At 37.6% G+C, this 23848-nt stretch overlaps 1 protein-coding gene across 3 annotated transcripts in view; it reads right to left on the bottom strand.

Annotated features, from left to right (window-relative positions):
- slc39a6 (solute carrier family 39 member 6) overlaps positions 1–23848 on the bottom strand; it is a 28293-nt gene that overhangs the window by 4416 nt on the left and 29 nt on the right. Inside the window, exons 1-9 of one of the 3 annotated variants that reach the window (XM_017495539.3) lie at positions 23652–23848; positions 21794–22494; positions 15741–15885; positions 15556–15630; positions 8955–9124; positions 8670–8855; positions 6240–6327; positions 5742–6077; positions 5481–5561 (exon numbers count right to left, since the gene is read on the bottom strand). The exon at positions 23652–23848 is cut by the window's right edge and continues 29 nt beyond it. In XM_017495539.3, coding sequence (XP_017351028.1) covers positions 5481–5561; positions 5742–6077; positions 6240–6327; positions 8670–8855; positions 8955–9124; positions 15556–15630; positions 15741–15885; positions 21794–22494; positions 23652–23733 — 1864 coding nt within the window. In that variant the 5' untranslated portion in view covers positions 23734–23848. The other 2 variants (XM_017495540.3, XM_053673619.1) reach the window with 2 other exon arrangements.

A 23848-nucleotide genomic window follows, 5' to 3' on the forward strand; every position in this document is an offset into this window, starting at 1 on the left:
GCACTCATCATGTACGACAAGGTTCACATGGTTATAGCTGACTCCGCCAAACATGTGAAAACGTGGGGTTTTCAAACATTCCCACGGTGTTTGTCCTATTAGGACAACTTTTCACTTGATATTGCAGTTTAGCATAGGTGTGCCTCCTGAGCTCCATAACACCACCTAGGTTTTGAACGTAAATTTGACAACCTTGTAGTGCACAAAAAGTCAGGGAAATTTGGCGTATTCATCACACTCATCAATTCTTGGATCATTTCTTTTAGGTTTTGTCCAGTTGACTCCACAGCGCCCCCTAACATTTATGAATGAGTATTGTTGTGGTTGCCACAAAGTTCGTCTTATATTTGCAAATTTTGTTGGAGATATTGTCATGTCAGACATATTTGCCATTGGTTTCTATTAGCTCCACCCCAACAGGAAGTCGGCCATTTTGAAAGTTTCGTGTTTCTTCATACAATTTTAACAAACTCTTTCATACTCCTTCTACAAAGATAATCAGATTCACTTGAAATTAAAAAAGAAACGCCAGACATGCGATTATAAATTGCGAAGGAATAGTGGATATCTAAAATGAGGATGTAATGGTGAGCAATCAATTTGCTTGACACAACACTGCCAAACAGAAAGTTGGCCAATTTTGGAATTCGTGCATTTTTTCCCCATATTTTTCACAAATTCTTTCGTACTCCTCATAGAGAGTTCAGCAGATTTCCTTTAAATTTGGTTGGATGCGTGATTATAAATTGCCAAGGAATAGTGGATCTCTCAAATGAGGACATAATGGCTACAAATTGATTTGCATGAACCCTGCCAAACCAGGAAGTGGAAATAAATTGAAGTTTGGTTTGATCAGCCTGAACTTGTGCATGGCTACTAATGGGTTACAGTAATGTTACAGTGAAGAGTCATCAAGATGGCGCCACCTAGACTGAAACTGTTATATTACACTACATACAAATAAAATGCGCAAATACGTAGTACGCCCATTTTGTTCAGAACACTAGCCACTCAGAATGCGTGGAATGATGTGGCACTAAAAACAGTGTTTCAAGAGGGACTTAACCATGAACTACAAGCAGAGTTAGCTTACAAGAACGAGACTATGGACTTATCACAGTTCATCAAAATGGCCAATAAACTGGATAATCTCATCCGTAATAAACCCTGGTGCAAACAACCCAAGATGGCTCCTGCTTCCATGGACAATGCTGTTCCCTCTGCACCGCAGCCCACCGAACCCACGCAGATCGTCTATGCTAGGGTTTAACCCGAAGAATAACATCACCGTCTCCAGGAACACCAATGCTTTTACAGTGGTCAGCCTTACCATCACAGCAATACCTGCCCCTATAAGGCTAACAGCACCTCAAAGAAAAGGGTGAGTAACGAATACTCTTACTCCATTCCATATAATCTCATCCTCTTCGTCTCCATTAAGGTTTCTAATACCATCCACTATGTTTCAGCACTAGTAGATTCTGGGGCTGCTGTCAATCTGATCCACAATAACCTCATTCAGAAACTCAAAATCCCTACTATGCCATGAACCCGGTCCACTAACGTCACAGCAGTTGACAACAAACCCATAGGACAAGGCATGACAACAAACCATCCCGAGCAGTCTACGAGTTGAACTATTTCAGTCCAAGAGAACAGCTCTCTCTCTCTCTCTCCCATTATCTCATCTCCAAAGAGCCAGATCATCCTCGGCCATCCCTGGCTAGCTACTCTTGATCCCAACATCTCCTGGAATCAAGGCAAACTTCATGAATGGTCGCAATACTGCCAAGAGCATGGTCTTAATTCAAGGATCACAGTACCATGCAGGGCCGTTTCTAGGTAGTATAGGTGGTCGCCTAGGGCGCCACCAGCTTGGGGGCACCGATGAGCGCCCCAACACCCCCAACCGACTCAGCCACCCACAACGAAGAGAGTACCTGGACTGGGCAATCGGAGCTGAAGCCCCGAGTAATTCAGAAGTGAATAGTTCATGTAGTGAGCAGTTTGTCACTATGTGACTAAACGTCAGTAAAAGAACACCGAGTTGTAATTTTATTTTCAATTAACAGTGGTAAGACCAGATGGGGTTCTACAAGAAAATGCGTGGAAATATTTGTCTCTTATTGGCTGACAGTTCTCAATTCTGCCAAACGCTAGCTCACACAGTCAGTGTGAGGGGAAAAATGGATATACACAGATTTTTATTTATTTATTTATTTTTAACCCGTAAAGGGGTTGAAACTGAAACACTAATATTCTCCCATGTTGAGCAGGAAAACAAGGTGTATAAATGTCTATATGGGTTCCAAGTTACATGAACAGAGCACAAAGACAGATACCGTACTTTGCATGGCACTGTAGAAGCTAAATCCATACAGTGATGGCTTAGTTTGGCTAGCAACACCAAACTAGCCTAATCTCGTATTGGATAGCCAAAAAGTTTTAGATTTTATCGGTCTGGTAGTCCTGCAAACAGTGATAACACCTGAGGCAAGTTTTATGATAAATCCAACTTTTTGTTTGATCACGTCATACATTGACAAGTAAATTACCACAGCCTATGTAAAAAAATACAAAAAACAAACAAAGAAAAACTTTAGGCTACTAGCTGAGCTGAGAATGTTGAGCAGGAGAACTGACCATTATTTTTCTCAAGTTTTACTACCTGTACCATTGAGGTGGGAGTTGTGGTTCATATCAAATATGTCCACAAGCAAGGTTTTTACAAACAGATCATGAAAGTTTACTCAGTCACTGAGTAGTTTTCAATTCTCATTAATGAAATTACGGGAACATTAAGAAAACATTAGGGGACTGTAATGCAAACCTAAAAATATCTTTCTATTTCCAAAGAAAAATTTCCTGGCTAACAAATAAACCTTAAAAATTGTTGGCCAACTTAATAGTGCTATACTATTAAGTTGGAATTGCACCACACAGATACATAGCGTTAATTTCTGAGGAAGATAGGGCTGCACGATTATGGCTAAAATGATACTCACGATTATTTTGATCCATATTGAGATCACGATTATTCATTGATTTTAGGGACAACATTTTTATTGCACTTTCACATTTAAATAAACAGACAGCTTTCACCTCCATGTTGTGCTACATTCCTGCTAATGTACCAATCTTAGCATCAAATTAGACTGGTCCTTAATGTGAATAATCTCATAGAAGCAAAACATAAAATTGTAACCCAAAATATAAGAAGTAAAAATAAAAATGCCAAAATGAAAATATGCAATCAAATATAACAATATGCAACCAAATGAAAACAATTCAGGCCTATGCAGAAAAGGCAAACAGTGTTTACAGAAGGAGAAACGCAGCCAAATCACTTAATACAGCGGTGATGCAGGGATGACGTCATTTTGTACCGGAACCCGGAAGTTAGCATCACACTGGTTCCCTTGACAAAAACCCAATAGGATTTTCCCATAGGCTTCTGGATTATTGCAAAAAATAAGCTCTGTGATCAACAAAGGTTTACAATACTAACACATTTTGTCCATCAAGATAATTTTCACAAATGAACACAACTTTTATGAAGTTTGAAGCCTAAATACAATCAGCAAAAATAAAAAGCTAACCGTATGCTATAAACAAAATACACCACAGTCGCTCGACTTCAACGTCACCATCACCAAGGTTCTGACAACTTTTCCAAACTTGATTTAAAAACATTTTCCATAATACGGATTTACTCTGTGGATGAATCTTATTCCACTTTTTTTTTTGGCAATTGTGCACAGCACACCTGAACCAGTTTATCTGCAAAGTTTTTTCTTGTTCAGTGTGATGAGGTTTAATGTCCCCGAACATCATCTGTAGTTCCATTTAGTGTCACGTTAGTGTCATGATTTCCCCTCGAGCAAAGCACTGGAGCGCGTTCTGAAGGTTTAAAATGCTAACTCATTTCCGGGTTTTGGCATACAAAATGACATCATCCCTGCGCCACTCTAGGGTGACTGGCTGCAAGTTTAGGAAGCGCTTGATTTGATATGCAGCTGAGTTTTCTATGAGCATAGGACGAACTTTAAACAAATATTGCAGTCGATCATATTCATGTAATTGTGGGCCGTCAAAATCGTAATCGATATGCGATTAATTGTGCAGCCCTAGAGGAAGAGCAAAGCGATGCGTCAAATGCCTGCAGGATACATGCAGCGGCCATCTTGTGTACAGGTAGTTAACAGTATAAATCCACCTTAATGGAGCTACTGGAATATCTGGCAAGTACTGGTCACTCTCTGCATGCAATCACAATCATGTATTCTTCACATGTCTGGCTATGGAGTAGGGCAACTGAACACAAGCCCTTTCTCTCTCTCTCTCTCTCTCTCTCTCTCAATCAATCAATCAATCAATCAATCAATCAATCAATCAATATTTTTAAAACCACATCCAAGCCTGCCTACATTTTGCAAAACAAACACAGACACCCAGACCATATGGCAAAATGTATCATGGTCTGAGGAGACCAAGGTAAATTTTTGGCCATAATTCTAAAAGATATGTTTGTTGCAAAGAATGCCATACCTACAGTGAAGCATGGTGATGCCAGTATCATGCTATGGGCTGCTTCTCTTCAGCTGAGACTGCGGCGCTAGTCAAGACAGAGGGAATCATAGATCGCTCCAAATACCAATCTAATTTGGCACAAAACCTGCAGACCTCCATTAGATACCTTCCAGAATGACAATGACCCAAAGCACAAATCCAAGTCAACAAAGGAATGGCTTCAGAAGATGATAAACATTTTGTAATGGTCCAGCCAGAGCCCATATCTAAATCCCATCAAAAACCTCTGGAATTACTTAAAAGCTCTGTACAGGAGATCACCTTGCAATATAATAGATCTGGAGCTTTTATGCAAGGAAGCATGGAATAAAAATTCCAAATCAAGGTTGGTAGATTCTTACCCGGGGGTGTTGCCGCTTTTCCCTCTAGCTTTTAAATCGCTTATGAATGCATGTGCGTCAGTGCGCATTTCACTTTCGAATTAGCAACAGTTTGGGGGCGGCAACTGCTTGAATGGTGGGTTTATTATTCTTAATGAAAAACCCAACAAAGACAAAAAGGTACAATGACAAACTCGTTTATATTAAACATAGAACTTATGAAACCAAATCTTCCGTCAGCGTCTTGTCAGTTAGCTCGCCTCACTCTCGTCACGCGATAAATGAAATCTGACTCCTGCTGATCTGCGCTGCGACCCTGACTCATTCGGCTCATGCAAAATTGAGCAGATGCGTTCGGTTTTTAATTGTAGCATCCATTCTCAATCTGAACTGAATTATTTTTATTACTATAAAAAAAAAGCAAAACAACAGTGGGGCAGTGCCGCGGTGAGCAAGTGATGTAATCTGCGGGTGGCCGAACACCGTGTAACACCAGTAACACAGATTATTGCAGCAAGCCTACTGCACAATGCTGGAGTTCATTAATGATGGTGGTGAAGATGGTATTACCCAGCTCATGAGGAAGCTCATGGCAGAATACAGCAACTGAAGTGCTGAGACCACTAGACAAACCCTCCGTAAAGGCTGCTCCTAAAAAAAAATAAATCACACACAGATGAGACACACATTTTCAGAAAGCATTTATGTTCATCAACCATAGTGCTGTAAGATAAATTTGCATAAATTACCCATTGCCACTTTATCAGTGAGCTGTGCACAGACTGAAGAAAAGTTTTTAAAAACATATATCCAATAATTAGTGTTATTTACCTATAGCCAGCCCATCACTAAAGTTGTGCAGGCCATCCCCCATAATGACCATCCAGGCAAGGGTAGCTACCCCAGCATTCTCGAAATGTTGGACAGAGTGTGTATGTCTGTGTGTGTGAGTGTGGGGATGATGGTTTTGAGAGTGGTGGTGATGGAGAATATGGTGGTAGTTGTGGTGATGGTGATGCTGCTCGTCTGACTGGCCAACAGTGTCGTGGAAGTGGGAGTGGCACTTGTTCTCACAATCTTCATCTGTGTAGCCAGCCTGAGATAACATCACTTCTTCCTCCTCTGGCAGACCCTGTCCCCATGCATGCCTGCCATTCATCTCAGAGTCTAATGTGAAGAAGATGGGGGGAAAAAAAACACAAACAGCTCACATTAAAACATCAAGTTCTCATTATCCATCAAGTGCCTTGGATTTTAAACAACATATGTAATAACTGCATAAAGCAAATATCCAGGCTTATACAAATTTTGTTCGTCACACAAACTTACCATCTAGAGGTTTAACATTAGGGTCTGCCATAACTGACACATTCCGAGAATCTAAAATTTCAACAGCCAAGTCCGCTCTCTTCTGCATCTCCACACACAGAGTTAGGGAGGAAAACGGAAATGTTTAGTTGCAGTCATTACTGTACAAGAGGGTCAGACCACATGCTGAAAGCAAAGGTTCATATACTTTTGCCACTCATGGATATGTAATATTGAATCATTTTCCTTAATAAATATATGACCAAGTACAGTAATGTGAAAAAATAAGCACACCCTATGGAAATTGTAGGCTTTTTTTTTTTTTTTTTTTACATATCTGGACAAGCAAACTTTGAAACCTATTAAAGGTGATGCACTATCAAATGACACAAAAGTGGCATTTTGTAGTAATTTCTACAATTAAAATGAACAAAGCTAAATCATTCAGATGGAATAAGTGAGCACACCCCTACATTTATCACATCTTCAAATCCATAAAATATGAATCAGGTGTTCAAGATTGGGTGACAGTGATTAGAACCTGCTTAGGGAGTGCAGGTGGAACCAGTCTTATTTTAACCCCTCACATCTAGTGTTCCCTTTGTTATTGAGTTGTGCATCATGCAGATCTAAAGAGTTCTATAAGGCCTTCAGAAAAAAGGCCTTCTTACCGTTTCCACAGAAGACAGTCACATCAATTGATGCTTCTGTTGAATGATTGAAATGATAGTTTTGTGGTTTTGTTCAAGTATATCAAGTACATAACTTTATTAATAACCACTGTTTAAAAAATTATCAAATGTTTGCTTGTCCAAATGGGTTAAAAAAGCCAACAATTTCTATGGGGTGCACTTATGATAGTAGATGCAGTCAGCTGTACGTTGTACAAGACTATGCTTGTGGGGAAAAAAACATTTAATTTTCAGGTCAGGGCTCTTCCACATAAACTTTAGCATACCATGTCATTATTTACCTTCGCTTTGTGCACAGGGGTATCGTCATGCTAGATCCTGTCTGGGTGCCTTAGTTCCAGTACAGAGAAATCTTAAAGCTATAGCATACAAAGACACTCTAGACAATTGAGAGTCCAACTTTGGGACAACAATTTGGGGGAAGGCCCAAACATGGGTGTAACTGACTCCTACATTCCCAGTGTCTGAATATTTTTTACCCTATGCATTTGTTTTAAACAAATCTTTCTTCATGCTAATGTGTACATACTAAGTACAAAGTGAAGAGACATTGGGCCTCATTTATCAAGCTGGATATGAGCAGATTTAATTGTGAATTGTTAGTATAAGCATTTAAACAAAAAATTTGCTATTCATGAAAAACCCATAAATTTGGAAGAATGTTTGTATCTTACTCCTGTGTGCATGTAAATTTACCACAAGATGGCTAATGTAAACCTCAACTTCAAATCATATTTGCCTGGATTACTGCACTTTTATATGGAATATACGGCTGAGTTTAAATAAATAAATAAATAAATAGATAGATAGATAGATAGATAGATAAATAAATGCATTTATCCAAAGCAACAAAGCCAAAGGTAAAAGTAAAAGTACCTTGGAGTTGCCATGAAAAACATCCTCATGCTAGTTCACTAGGGACGGGAATAAGAAAACCATCAAGAACACTGAAGCCCAGTCATTTTATATTATTGCCATTAATTGATAAATGAAAATAACGAAAGCCGCAAAAAGAAATGACGCCGCATAAACGGTCCGTCTGCACATAGACGTAAGCAGTAAACAAATGGTTTTGCTGAAGTACGATTTAGTATTCACTTAATAATAATATTTTTATTAATGTTAATTAGACAGTATCTCACAAAAGTGAGTATACCCCTCACATTTTTGTAAATATTTGATTAGCAAAGTGTCGTTTCTTCAATGTTGTTACATGAAAAGATATAATAAAATATTTACAAAAATGTGAGGGGTGTACTCACTTTTGTGAGATACTGTAATTACATATTTTTATTGGCATAAGTCAATAATAACTTTCCTAATAACGTCTGCTTTTCAGGCTTTACCCTGGTCAATCATTTCATGCTCACAGCTGTCTGTGCCCTTAAACAGTTATGTTACATTTATATTGAATAATTCAAATTCAAATATGAAGAAAAATCAGTGTTTCTGAAACTTTTTTAATCCAAAAAGTTTCTCGATTGGTTTTGCTTACACAATCATTTACATACAACTTTACTAAATGACAAGACTGATAAATGAGGCCCCTTGTGTATAAATCTGAAGAAGTGGATATATGCATTAAAAGTATATTTAACAAAAAAAAAAAAAAAAGTGTCCAACTACTTATTTCCTCTGACTGCATATATAGTGTAAAAAGGCTGCTGCTGGCCCATGATCAGCTTAATATTGAATGTGTGAGTTTGCAAGTGCACATGTGCATGTATCAGAGCCTAGATTTTGCTTGTGTTATTCAAACCTTTTGTTTTTTGTCTTTGAACATTTTTGCAAGGGTTAAGAAGTGCTCAATGAGAAACATGATGTAGACTCCCCCCAATGCAGTCAAACCTGTCCAAACAGACTTAAGTGAATCTTCACTGTCACCATGGAGACCATGCTCCAAGCTCTCACTGGCAGCATGGTGGTGCTTGTGGTGACCCTGAGACTGAGACAGATAAAACAGTTAAAATGGCCCTTGACAAAATGCTTTTGCAGCATGTATTAATTTGCATTTGTAGAATTGTCAATCAATGTGTGAACTTACATGTGGGATAAGGTGCAAGAGGGCATCTCCACTGAGTGTGCCTACTGCAAGGGCAACCAAGAAGCTGAGCAGGAAGTTAAAACAGACTTTGTTGATGAGTGGTATTAGGATTCCACCCACCAGAGCCAGCAAACTGATTATTGTGATGGAGAGAAAACCTCCAATCCAAGCTGTAACAGTTAAACAAACAATTTCATTATATACACTCACTGGAACTCAAAGGCTCATTCATGCAACGATCCAATCATGCTGCAGCAGCTTAATGTTTAAAAACATGCAGATACAGATCAGGAGTGTTACATCAATCAGAATGGGGAAAAATATGATCTGAATGGATATTTTTTGTTTTTCAAACCAGGCTGTGTAAACTCTAGACTATTGCGCATGAAATTTCCAGTAGATCAGCAGTTTGTGAAATATACAAACCAGCCCATCTAGGGTCATGTACTTTTGTGTTCATTCAAAATTATATTAAAACTAAAATGAAAACTGAAATTATGTTTAAAAATGCTAATCAACATGTTTATGGATTATTCATTTTGTTCCTATTGTAAATTCCAAAATGTAATTTTTTTTGGTTATTTAATGAATTATTGTGCTGAAATCTAAAAATACAAAAATTAGAAACATGTAAATTATGAAAAATATAAAATAAAACAAGCTTTCAAGGGTACACTAGGACTTGTCTGATATATGCTGTTGAAGCATAGAAATAATTTAGGCCCTTAGACTCATCTAGACTTTACCAGCAAAAACATGAATGCCTACAGCTTACGATCATGGCTTCACTTGACCCATAATCTGTCTCTCTTGAGGAGACATACCACAGGGGATGCAGGAAGGTGTTTTACACAGTGGAATACAGAAAAAAAGAAAAAGGAAAAAAAACCTTCATTTTTTTTTAATTTTTTTTTTTAAATGTATGATTATTCGCAGTGACAACTAAAAAAAACTTGATTCCTTACATAATACAGCTGGGCAAGGACAATTTAATTCAAACCTTTTTTATCAGAATGCATTTGTAGATGTGCAAAAATAAACAGCATCATCTACAGCAAACGAATAATACAAAAAATGGTTGTTCTTTTCCTACAAGTTTTATTGTGCTTGCACAACCCTTGCTTGTACAGTCCTTTGAAAGGATATTTAAAAAGAAATGTAAGAAACAAAGTTTTCTTTAGCTATAACCTTTCAAGAATAGCAAGCAGCCCTCACTTTGAACAATGCAAACATAACCTCACAATTCAGTTAAGGAAAAGGGCCAAATATGACAGACACTTCTTTACAGGTTTCTTAAAAGAAACACAAGCCTATCTGCCATTTAATGCTTGAGGGATGCCCTCTGACAGGTATCAAATGTTCCCAGCCGCACTGAAAACTCAATAGGGGCAATGGTTGAAGGGATACAGAGGTATTTATTTGCAAGATTGCTTATTTTAGGGAAGTTGTTTTATGCAATTTCCACCAGTGAAGTGGGTCTGTATCAGGGCTTGTGCCAGGGGACATAAGGTAAGCCGTTAGTTCAACTTTGAATTTGTCCTCTTGTGACTGGGGAAAAGATGGTGTGATTGCACAGTCTTCTTCAAAAACCTTGCTAATAACTTCTTTAGGCACAACTTCAGCTTCATCTTGTTGGTTTGTTGGTTGGTTGCTTGCTTGCCTGTACCTTAACAGCTGTGTCCTGCTGATTGGTGTTTTTTGAGCTCATCCTCCTTTGGGTGTAGAATGTTTTTAAAGAGATGGAACACAGGTTTGAGGTAAGACATGCTCATACACAATGGCAGGGTTAAAAGGAGAAAGTCACTGCTCTCCAAAAAGAACATGGCGGCCCTTCTGCAGTTTGCAAAAGATCACATGGACAACCCAGAAAGCTAATGGAAAAATGTTTTGTGGATTGATGAGACCAATATACAGTGGCAAGAAAAAGTATGTGAACCTTTTGGAATTTCATGGAATTTCATAAATTTGTCATGAAATGTGATCTGATCTTCATCCAAATCAAGGGTATTGACCAATATAATGCATTTAAAATAATTATAATTTTAAAAAAAAATCATGATCTTTCATGTCTTTATTGAGAACAACCAAAAAAACCTCATAGTGCTTGTGGAATAAGTATGTGAACCCTTGAGTTAATGACCTTAAAAAAGCTAAATGGAGTCAGGTTTTAGCACATCTGGAGTATTGTTAAGAAAATGAGTTTGTAGGTGTGGACTACAGCTACTTTGACTGATAAACCCTCAAACTTTTGGAGTTTGCTCTGCACAAGAAGCACATGCTTATGTGAGCCATGCCTCGCCAAAAAGAGCTTTCAGAGGATCTACGATCAACAATTGTTGACTTACATAAAGCTGGCAAGGGTTACAAAGTGACTTCAAAGACTTTAGAAATTCACCAGTCTACAGTTAGGCAAACATTCTACAAATGGAGACACTCTGGGACTATGTCTACTCTACCAAGAAGTGGGTGCCCTGTCAAAATGACACCAAGAGCACAACGAAGACTCATCAATGAAGTAAAGAAGCAACCCTGAATGACAGCCAAAGATTTGCAGGCATCATTGAACTGGCTAACATCTCTGTTCATGAGTCTACAATACGTAAAACATTGAACAAGCAGGGTATCTATGGCAGGGCACCAAGAAGGAAGCCACTGCTTACTAAAAAGAACATCGCTGCATGCCTGAAGTTTGCAAAAGAGCACATTGACACTTCACAGTGGTATTGACAAAATGTTTTGTGGACTGATGAAACTAAGATTGAACTATTTGGAAAAACCCCACAGCACTACATCTGGCGTAGAAAGGGTACGGCATATCATCATGAAAACTTCATCCCAACCGTAAAGTATGGTGGAGGAAACATCATGATTTTGGCCTGCTTTGCTGCATCAGGGCCTGGCCAGCTTGCAATCATTGAGGGGAAGATGAATTCCCAAGTATATTAGACGATTCTTCTGGATAATGTGAGAATGTCTGTACATCAGCTAAAACTGTGTAGAAGTTGGGTGATGCAACAGGATAAGGACCCAAAACACAGGAGCAAGTCCACAACAGAATGGCTTCAGAAAAACAAAATCCACCTTTTGGAGTGGCCAAGTCATCTGGGCCAGGGTGGCTGCCATCATTGATGGAACAATTAATTCAGAATTATATCAGCAAATTCTAAAGGAAAATGTCAGGACATCTGTACATGAACTAAATCTCAAGAGAAAGTGGGTCATGCAGCAAGACGATGACCCTAAGCACAGAAGTCGTTCTACCAAAGAGTGGTTAAAAAAAGAAAAAGTTAATGTTTCAGAATCTCCAAGTCAATGTCCTGACCTTAATCCAGTAGATATGTTGTGGAAGAACCTGAAGCAAGCAGTTCATGTGAGGAAACCCACCAACATCCCAGAGTTGAAGCTGTACTGTACTGAGGAATGTGGCTAAAATTCTTCCATGCTGATGTGCAAGACTGATCCGGAAACCTTTAGTTGCAGTTATTGCTGCACAAGGGGGTCGCACCATATGCTGCAAAGGTTCACATACTTTTGCCACTCAGATATGTAACAGGATCATTTTCCTCAAAAAAGAAATGACCAAGTATAATTTGTATAAAGTATATTTGTCTCATTTGTTTAATTGGGTTCTCTTTATCTAATTGAAAGGGTTCTCAAACTTTCAAGCACCACAGTAGTCTCCACCTGACAATGCATCAGTGCATAACTCTTGTAGTAGACTTACAACTTTATTCACTGACTCCAAGATATCTATGTTTTGCCACATACGTACTAGTTGCCGAGACTTCTTATCTGAACCCAGAACCCCTTGCTATGGATTTCTCCTGCTCCAAAATCCTGTGTATAATTTTTTTTTGTCTTGAACCCCACCTGGTCAGGGATTTAATAATGAGCCGATGAGCAGGAAGGCCAAGCTCAACATGAGCTGAAGCCAAATCTCTACTTCTCTTCCAGCTGAACAAAAAAGGCACTTACAACTTTCTTGCACACCCCAACTGCATGACAAACTCGTGGATCTTTCACACCATTTTCTGTTTTTTAAAAAAAGGAAAAACAGTTTAATGTAACAAATTATATTTCACATTTTATGACTATCATTTTGACCAAAAAACACCCACACCACACACTATTTTGCCAATGCATATGGGGGGGGGGACGACAAAACAAACAAACAAAAAAACAGCTCCCTCTCTCTCATGCACATACACAAAATTACTGAAGCTGTTTTATATTTAAATAGATGAAATAAGTTCCAATTCAGATGTGAAAATCCTTTTTTGCTGTAATATTCAGTGTTAAATAATACACATATGAACTACAACTTACCACTGGCATTGTGGAACCTATGTCCGAAGCACTGGAGATGATGCCACTCGTTCAGATTTAAAGCTTGATCATGCTACTTCCATTGTCAATAGTCGTCACACCGACTTGTCAGACTTCGCCAAGCTTCCAAGAAGCCAAAGCGTCTTTAAGCCATTGGCTTATTACTTCGCCAGTGTGGTCATCAGGGAAGTGGCACGTCTGGAGGCCAACAGTTTGCAGTGTCCAGTCTTCGCTGATGTGGTGAAACATTAGTTTAATGAAGGACTGAATGGTATGGCTGCTCCATAGGTCTGTCATGGTTGCATAAAACAGTGCTCTCTCCAACTTAACAGCAACTCTTTTCAAGTGTAGCAGTATACAGACAGAGCAATTGTATAGCAGGAGGTCTATGGGAGACGGTGTTTACCAAGTTACGAAGGCAGTGTGTTTCATTTCTATTGCTTGAAAATTGACAGTTTCAAATAAAATTAGCAATGTGTATATTTAAATATGTACAATCCCAATTATCATATTTGAAAATAATGTTGAAACATTAATGTGAATTAACCATGAAAATTGTCTAGCATTACTGGGGATGCTGGAATTATAAGTAGTATACATGTGGCGCAAGCTGACATCACATGCTAATGATATTCAAATAATTTCTTTTAACAAAGATTGTTGATTACAGTGAAGTACAGTGCCCTCCACCAATACTGACACCTGTACATGTACAGACATGTATTTCGCCTACTATATAGCAGGCAAGTACGTGGTCTCGGACGCAGCCATGCTCTCATTTGCCATCAAATGGTTGAGCACTTTCGTGTGTACATGTCCTGTCGCAAAATGCGGCAAAAACTCCCACGTCATTAATAGTGTGATTAAGATGAGTACATGTCTAATGAACATCAATAATGTTCATTAATAGGAATACTCCAAAATAGGAATACTCCACATGTCTTAAATCGATTTGTGTTTACTTCGAGTATGACTCTGTTGGTTGTAATGAAAACCTGCACCCACCCCGGCCCTTTCCGGATAAGATTGGACACCCCTGGTCTAGTGTATGAATTTTAGAAAGGTAACATCGTCTCAAATGGAGCACTAGTGTTTTTTTTTACTAACCGGAAGTATAAGCTGTTTTCCAGTTGATGGCACATGAAGTCAAATGCACGTAATGCGACGCCGCTAGCTTAAGCAGAATACCCAGAGTAAACGACAATAAATTTCTTCACTTTACTGTTTGTGCCAGCGTTACCTTTTATGTCCAACACGACCTCAGTCACCATCACATGGAAGAATAATCAAGTGACCGTGGGGGGAAAAAAAAAAGTGCAACCCATGTCTTCTAATAATAATAATAATAATAATAATAATAATAAAAGTTGCAGTTGCAACCCTAGTTGTGTGTGAAATTCATAGGACATCAGCAGTTTCTGAAATACTCAAACCAGCCCATCTGGCACCAACAACCATGGCACAGTTAAAGTCAGAGATTACACTTGCTTCAAGTAGTTCAAAACAGAAGTCATTAAACATATTGAAAACAAAATTGACAGACATTTTCTCTGATTTTGATTTCAGATTTAAAGACAGAAAATTAAACTACTGCAAAAGTACACAGACCCATCTGGCAGCAACAACCAAACCAGGATCAATGTCAATAAGATCACTTTTTTTTTTTTTTTTAAAACCCATTCTGATTGATGTGAAGCTCTCAACCTGTATCTGCATGATTTTATACATTGCACTGCTGCAACATGATTGGCTGACTGGAAAACTGCAAGAATAAGTAGGTTTTTATAATAAAGTGGTCACTGAATGTACATATAGAATAAACACAGATTATACTTGCACGTTTTTGACACAGAATTAGGCCCATAAATATCTGGACAACATATTGACAAAGTTTTGCTATTTTAGCAATCTACCACAGTATAGTGGAGTTAAAATTAAGTCTTTATATAAAAGGCTTTAATTTAAAAAGGTATTTTTGTGAACTTTACCACATATAAAAAGTGTTGCAATTCCTAAATTGTTCATCCAATTTGAATATAAATACCTTCAAATTAGATCTGAATGTCTGCACTTTTCATATTCATTATTTAATTTAACTCCAGTATACTGTGCTAGACAGCTAAAATACTAACTTCAATGTTGAAATATTTATGGACCTGCCTATAAGTGAGAGACATGCATATGCACATGTGTATGCACCGCTCAATCAGTCAACAGGATATAGAAGCACACTGTGTGCACAGTGTATCTGCATGTAGACATCTCACATACTTACACATAGGAATGGAAGAAATCTTCTGGCCTTTTCCAATAACTGTGTCATGGTGAAGGTGAAAGTGATCTTTATATTCTAAAAAAAGGTCCAAAGAATTTTCACAACTATATCTATTGATTACATATTGCATGTCATTATTGAGCTTGAAACAATTTCTATGTAAATCACTGTAACCATGCACTAACCTGATTGGTTCTCAGCATGCAGAAGGCAGGACTTAAAATCAATCTGCACAAGGAGAGCAGGACAAAGGTAGCTGAAGTCTTTAACAGAGAGTGTCATTTCTTGGGACATGCCATGTGTCTGCAGAATCATGGTGGCATTCTGGCACTGGCATAAAGAGAGTGAGCAGAAAGTAAGAAGCCATTACTTGTGATATCGTTGACCCTCAGATTTGCACTGGATCTTGGCATGGGCTTCTGAATTTCAACAGTTCCGATGTCTGTGTATATGAAAATGTGGCAGATGCAACCAAGGTGTAGTTTTGTATGCATTTGAAAGTTTTCGTGTGTTTGCACCTCTTGGCTGTTGTGAAGTATAGTATGACTTAGGGCTGCAACAACTAGTCAAATAAATCCATAAAATTTAATAATTTAATTCTTTCCCAGACAGAATGAAACTGTTTTTTTTTTTTTTTAATTATCAACTAGATAGGTAAAGTTTGTCATGACAAACTTTGATGTTAGCTTGAGAAAGCCAGTCTTTAAAATAGTTAACAGTTTGAAACCTGAATTAGGTCTATTTATATAAATAGATAGAATGCCAATACTTTTAGCATTGATTAGATAGATAACACAGACAAACAGATAGGGTGCCAATACTTGTAGGGGTGATTGAATAGATAGGTAGATAAATAGAGTTTTAGTGCTTGAAAGACAGGAGTGAGAAAGTGATACAGGTAGATATATGGGTAGACAAATATGGAGAGAGAGTTATACTTGAGTGATCACAGAGTCCCTGTTACAGGTACGTTGACAGAGTGAGAGGGAGAGAAGAGGGGCTTCAGGTGTTTGAGAGTTTTGACAGTTGCAGTTTGAAATCTGAATAGTCCATCAATGCAAGTCTAAGTTTTTTGTGATTTTTGATCATGTGTTATGGGAAAACCATGAGTCCAATCAGTTACAAAAAATAGAACATTCGAATTCTTGGTCTCCTCATTGAGTGTTTTCATATGTCACATGTCTATGTTGAGGTAGTTTTGTGATTCCACTTATTATTGGGGTGAATGTTACATCACTAAAATACACATAATGCATTTCTGCACACTGAGTTAAGGGTATTGCCATCCTCCATCATGCAATTCTCCTCACTGAGCCAATAGTTTTGATGTATGACATGGCTGCAGTAGTTTGTTGATTGGTTTATGTCCTTATGTCCTACTACTCATTTCTCAATGGGGTATTTTAATCTGAAAATTTTGCGAGTGGCAGACAAGTTCAAGTGTTGCATTGATGGATAAAATAAACAAAGGATAATTCAGAGAGTCAAATTAAATGTCACACCAACAATAAAATGTAAAAAATAAAATCTTGAAATGTTTTGATTCAATGTTAATATTATTGTTAAATATTAATAAAATAAAGTAACATGTATAGAAATGACTGTTTAATATACAGCCTATAATTGTTGTGGAGTGAGGGGGTCCTTGTGGATTGTGTGAAATATGCTATGGGTCCAAAGCTCTCAAAAGGTTGAGAACCACTTGTCTAGTGTATGAATTTTATAACGGTAATATCATCTCAAATAGAACACATTAGTTTTTTACTAACCTGAAAGTTTGCCCCCCTTCCGATTAACCTAAATAATCAGCCAACTAAACAATTATGAAAATAATCTTTAGACGCAGTGCTAATTTTATTTATTTATATATATATATATATATATATATATATATATATATATATATATATATATATATATATATATATATATATATACACGCACTTAGGGGGAGGCTAATGAATGAATTACACACCAAATTCTATATAATGTGTACTTCTTATATTGTGCCTAATTTTATTTTTTTTTTGACTACACTGAAATGCAAGAATATACTCCAGGTGATCCTTTTAATTCTTTCAGTGTTGCTTTCTACATTAATAGCATTATTTGTTTCTTTGATAATCTGCTGATTGATAGTCCATTGTATTTATTTTGCACCTGGAAAATATATATGCATAAGTGTCCTTGAACTCATTTTCAAATAGCTAAAGTACCCCATTATTGTGCCATTGTATTATCTTATTGACCACAAAAAAAATACATATTTGCATTATACACACCCCCTCCCAAACAAAACCATAATTTGGGTCTTCCCATAAGTATACGAATGCTATTGCTGTGACACTGATATAATTCAAATCATTACTTATTTAAAAATAGTATACTGTTTAAAATTAAAACTTTAAGGATTTAACTTTAAAGAAGTACTTGTTGCAGTGGCCAAATCACCAAATACCTTACATTTTGCAAAAATGCATACGTGCTTTAGCCAGTTTGCAAAAAGTGTGAATGGCTTAAAGATGTAAATACTGGCTCTCTTCTTCTTCTCTAAGATAAGCAGGTGTCAGAAACAGAAAGTTATGCAGTACCACTTTGTGTACAGGGTATTTCTGCTTTTCAATAAGCGCCATCTATTGTCAGGGAGTGAATTTGCACTTGCATTCAGCACATCATCCACAGTTATCGCATGGGTGTGAACCCAAAAAAAATGTGGCGAAAAACTCCCTGGTGTGAAATTATGTAATTTTCCAGATGTTTCCAGCCAGAACTCCAATATTCCAAATCGCAATACTTGTTTTCACAATAGTGTATCAATATTCCAACCTCTAGTATCGAAAGTTTTTTTTTAAATCATGTTTTAAATAGATTTAAAAATGACATTAAAATTTCATCAAATCCCTCTGTTTGTGTGTCAAATGAGCACCTCTGCTCCTGTAGATGTTGCTGACTTGCTGTCTGCAAAGCTAACAGATGCCAGTCATATACGTACGGCCAATGTATAAGGAGTAAGCGGGAGTGAGCATGGCGGAAAATAAGTGCACCTCCAGCTTTCAGCGCTGACGTGCACTTTGGTTTTAAAAATAACCCAGGGAGTAATGATTTAGATAAAAGAACTGCCGTTTGTAAGCTTTGCCAGGCTACAATAAAATATTCAAGAAACACAACCAACTTCGTTATCACTTAACAAGACAGCACGCGAAAGATGAAATTGCGGCACAGCAACCTTAGCGGAAACCTGTTGATTCAAGGCCAATTACACTAGATAATACCACCACCAAGCTTCCATCTACCTCAGCTCGTACAAAGAAGATAACGGAGTCAGTGGTGCATTTCATTTGTAAGGATTTGCAGCCATATAGTGTGGTTGAAAACCCCAGCTTCAGGCCTGCAATTGTATCCTTATTGTTCAGTGTTCACTTAAGAAGGGCCTAAAGTTACTCAGGACCGGTAAAGTTACTCACATTGGATACTTAAAATGTAATCATTTATGAGTTATCAAAATATAGTAGACACTTAAAAAAAAACTTTTGAGTTGACTACAGTGAGTCAGTTATTGTTTACAGCATAGTAGACCATACTGACTATTTCAGTTTTATAAATTATTTACTTAATGCACTTTATTTTTATATGACTTCTGTGGCATCTTCATTTTTAGTTAAAAGTGTTCAGTGACACAATATGCACTTCATACATTTCAGTATGTTCACTGTTCAGTGACACTGTGCAACGCAAATAAGAAGTATTGCAATACATCATTATATCTCATATCGTGACCCATGTATCGTATCGTGAGGCCCTAACGTGACGTCACTATACCGATAACACAATTCTCCTCATTGAGCAGAGTGTTTTGATAGGTCACATGATTATATTCTATGGGCTACCATTGATACCCTAGCCAGAAGAAGAGGAAAATGAATAATAATAATAATAATAATAATAATAATAATAATTTTTTTAAAAAAGGTAGAACAACAATAGGGTGCCTACACACCTTTGGTGCTTGGCTCCCTAATAATGTTGTTCTTTCAGCTGCTCCCATTAGGGGTCGCCACAGCAGATCATTTGTCCACATATTGGATTTGGCACAGGTTTTATGTCAGATGCACTTCCTGACACAACTCTCACATTTTATCCAGGCTTGGGACTGGCACTGAGTGCAACCCAGTGGCTGGATTCGGTGGTTGGCCCCGGAATAATAAGCTTATAAAACAGAAGAGTATGTTGCCTTTGTCAAGCCTACATACTTAGTTGAACTGTGTTATGAAACATGCTGTAGCACACTGTCACTTCAGTTAGACTGAAAACAAATTTGACGGAAATAGAGGAGCATGTTACAACAGAACAAATCACTCTAAAGGAACTCTTCACATTACACTACACGGTTGGCCTTGATGTACCTTCTTTCCATGTGAATAATATTTCAATCTGTAATCATTCATTTATGGTCAATGTAGAGCTGCACAATTAATCGAATATCGATTGCGATTAAATGAACATGATCGACTGCGATATTAACATTTAAAGTTCGTCCTCTGCTCATAGAAAACTCTGGTGCAGATCAAATCAAGCGCTTCCTAAACTTACAGCCAATCACATAGAGCGGCGCAGGGATGACGTCATTTTGTAATGCCAAAACCCGGAAATGGAATCAGCATTTTAGCGTTCGAGCAGCCAGTTTCACGGCAAGCTCCAGCGATAGCACGAGGGGAAATCATAATGCTAAACAGCGCCGAACAGGAAAAAACTTTGCAGATAAATTCAGGGCTCTACAGTGCGACCATTTCACTCGCATTTTCAACTGAAAAGTACTTTGTGCGACTGTGAATAAATATTCACACCGGTGCAAGTGACCTGTTCGGAGTTGTGTAATACAATCAGAATATAAACTATAGGAAGTCCAAAATGGATCAACAAATATAGATAAAAAAAAATAGATATTATAACTTCATAAAAAATAAATAAAATGAGAAAGGAAATAATGTTTAATAACTATGGATTTCATTTAATATCAATTTGACATTAAGCCTAGTTCACTATTTCCTCAGAAAGCTATTAGCCTTTTTCTAATATGGATCATGCTGGTGTTAGTCTACTTTTAATTAGGACTCTATTGTTTAAGATATTCAAAAATAAATATTTTATGCTTGTTTACTTATCAATTAACCAACAGTATTTCTCATTGCTATTATTTTAATTCAATTAACAGTGACCATGAACAGAGAGCTTACATTTAACTGTTTATGACAGACTTCCTGATTAAAGTTTAAATAAAAAAAACGATTGGCATATGGATCTGTATCGTCTATAAAAATCCTGATCGGAGCATCAGTAATGAAAACCATTAAACTAAAGCGGTTTGCATCTGACGGGTAAATGAACTCACCCAATCATGTCCTATGAGATTATTCAGATATATACACAATATACACAGAGCGGGTTGAGAACTGACTTCAGCCCAGAACCATGACAGTGGAAAATGTCTAAGAGTGTAGCTTTAAATATATTTACGAGGAGCAGAATTCAAACACTGAATATTGATTTTTATTGTATTTGTTTACAAGGTGGAACAGGTTAATGGTTGTCTTTTTGCATACAGTCTTTAAAGTTAATTGAAAATATTAAATTTAGTTTATCAGAAGGTAAATTAATTTGTCATGGATCACACTATGTTCCTAAATTCTGTCATAATTTTCCAGCTCAAGTTCTCATGCCTATGTGTGTTATATTGTGGCACATTAATGTTACCATCTCTAAAATAATAATAAAAACTTCAACTGTACTCCCGAATTGTATTCATTTGGTTGCATATTGTTATATTTGATGCATATTTTCATTTGGTTGATGGCATTTTTCTTTTTACTCATCCTATATTTTGGGTACAATTTTATTTAGATTTTGCTTCTACGAGATGATGCACTTTAAGGATCAGTCTAATTTGATGCAAAGATTTGTACATTAGCAGGAATGTAGCAAAACAAGGAGCTGAAAGCAGCAGTCTGTTTATTTAAATGTGAAAGTGCAATAAAAATATGTTGTCCCTAAAATCAATGAACAATCATGATAAATAATCGAGAACTCAATATTGATCAAAATAATCAGGATTATCATTTTGGCCATAATTGTGCAGCCCTAGGTCAATGTTAGAAAAGGTAGAAGCACAATGTTCTGTAATAATATTAGTTGATTGAAATGCTGCAAATAAATATTTAAAAATAATATATTTGGTATTTACCTCTTGACTGAAGTTATAGCTTAATGGACTATCCTTGTCATGATGATTGTGGTTGTCCAGGTTGTGTGTGGATGTGTTCTCAGAATAGTAGGTGACATTTAAGTGTGTTGTATTGGGCTGGGTAGAGTCTGAATCCATGAGGTAATCTGCACTGCGTTCTGTCCATCGTGATTTGGTGACATAAGATGGTGTGGTCAGGATGGCAGTGGCATCAGAATCTCTTTTTAGGTAGAGGTTGTGGTGAATATCCGATTGGCTCTTCTTCATGGAAATAGAGTCTGGATGCACACTGGAGGTTGAATCACTCTTCTCCACACTGGAACTATCGACATCCTTCTTGCTACCAACAGAATTTGTGTGTGTGGCATGTTTGTGTGCATGTGTTAGTGAGTGTTCATGCGAATGTGTGTGGTCATGTTGGTTTCCATGGTGTTGCACTGTAACTCTCCTGACGCGGTCTACTCCCAATCCCTCAAGCAGCCTTCGCAGACCAGACAATGAGATGGTTCCATTCTCACCATACTTCAGGAAAAGTGCATGCAGATGCTGCTGCTGTGTTCTTTCTGCTAAGAGGCTGTCTGTCTCCACCGCAAGAGGGTCGCAATCACCATTCACACCCAGCAAGTAGGCCCTGTGCAGCAGCAGAGCCATCACTATCAGAGACCGTATCCACAGTGCCATCAGTGGAACAGTGATCTTTGCTGCAAACATTAGCAAGCAAATAGAAGTTACAACTTTATCAAGTTTTTTACTTTGATAAACTTTTAATTTTGGTGGCTACACTAAATTGTCCCTAGGAAGGAACAAGCAGGTGATTTTACATGTGCATGGTGCCCTTTGATAGACAGGAGTACTCCAGTGTCCCAGATAAGCTCCAAATTCACCACAACCCTGACCAGGTTAAAGCAATTACTAAAGAGGAGCATTGAAAAAAACTCAACTCATTTACATTCTCAGGACTTAAGGATCTTTTGGAATTAAAGTCATATATTAACAAACATCTAATATCTTCAACTGGTTATACCCCTTTGTTTGCACGAGTTTTATTAGAAAAATCCAATTTCTCTCGATAACTTGCGTACTACGATGCAATTTTACGCCCGATATACCAATTACTTAAGTGGACTGCAGTAGACTGAATTCGTATACATACAGAAATACTTACACACGCTATACAATTAACAAAATAGTTTTACTTCCTACTTAACAGTGTTTGGTTAACGTAAAGGGTTACAGCATGAGTTGTCAAGACCCATTTTAACAAATAATGCATTGATTTTTTTTATTCATGAAATGTGAAAATGGTCGACTATTGAGGTGAATCACGAGTTCAATATGAATATAAAAGAAGAATGTAAACAAGCGTTAATAGAGGTTAGACAATAAACGCCATATGTCGAGCGTTTCTGTTGTGATTTAGCACTATAACCGAGAGCAGCACATTTTCACCATGTATAACACCGTTCAGCAGCTCCGTTTAAATATTAGCAATAATATAAGTAGAATGTACTTTTAAACCCACTTTATTTCCTAAAATTAAATGGTGTCTGAAACAAAACGCGAGGATAGCAAAACAACAGTGCGCGTCGTTCCCCGGATGCGGCCTGGTCAGTGTTTTCCACCGCGCTTCTTCCTCCTTTTGTTTAATAAATTGATCAGTGTAGTAACAGACCCTCACGCCACTGACCTGAACAGGAGCCACTCAGTGAGATGTAAGAGAAAGAAAGCGCCTTTTCAGCTCAACTGCTAATTAGACGTTATTAAAGCTTAGCTCGCGCCTCTTACTGAACTAATCCACTCAGACGTCATGGATACACTTCGCATTGGTGAAATAAGACACGTGGTGCATTCAATTTACCCTGGAACTGGGAAGTCAGAGCTGCCAATGACGTAATTCTCGACCAAGTCGGACCGATCGTATTTAAGAGGTGAACGCACATAAACGCTCCACAAAGTCGTAATTACGAGTGGAAAACTCGGGATTTCCTTTGAGCTCCTAGTTTCCGAGTTGGGTGCGTGTCAGTAAGAAAACAGCAGGTTTGCATCAGAAATCGT

This window comes from Ictalurus punctatus, chromosome 20 (genome assembly GCF_001660625.3).
Source record: "Ictalurus punctatus breed USDA103 chromosome 20, Coco_2.0, whole genome shotgun sequence".
NCBI lineage: Eukaryota > Metazoa > Chordata > Actinopteri > Siluriformes > Ictaluridae > Ictalurus > Ictalurus punctatus.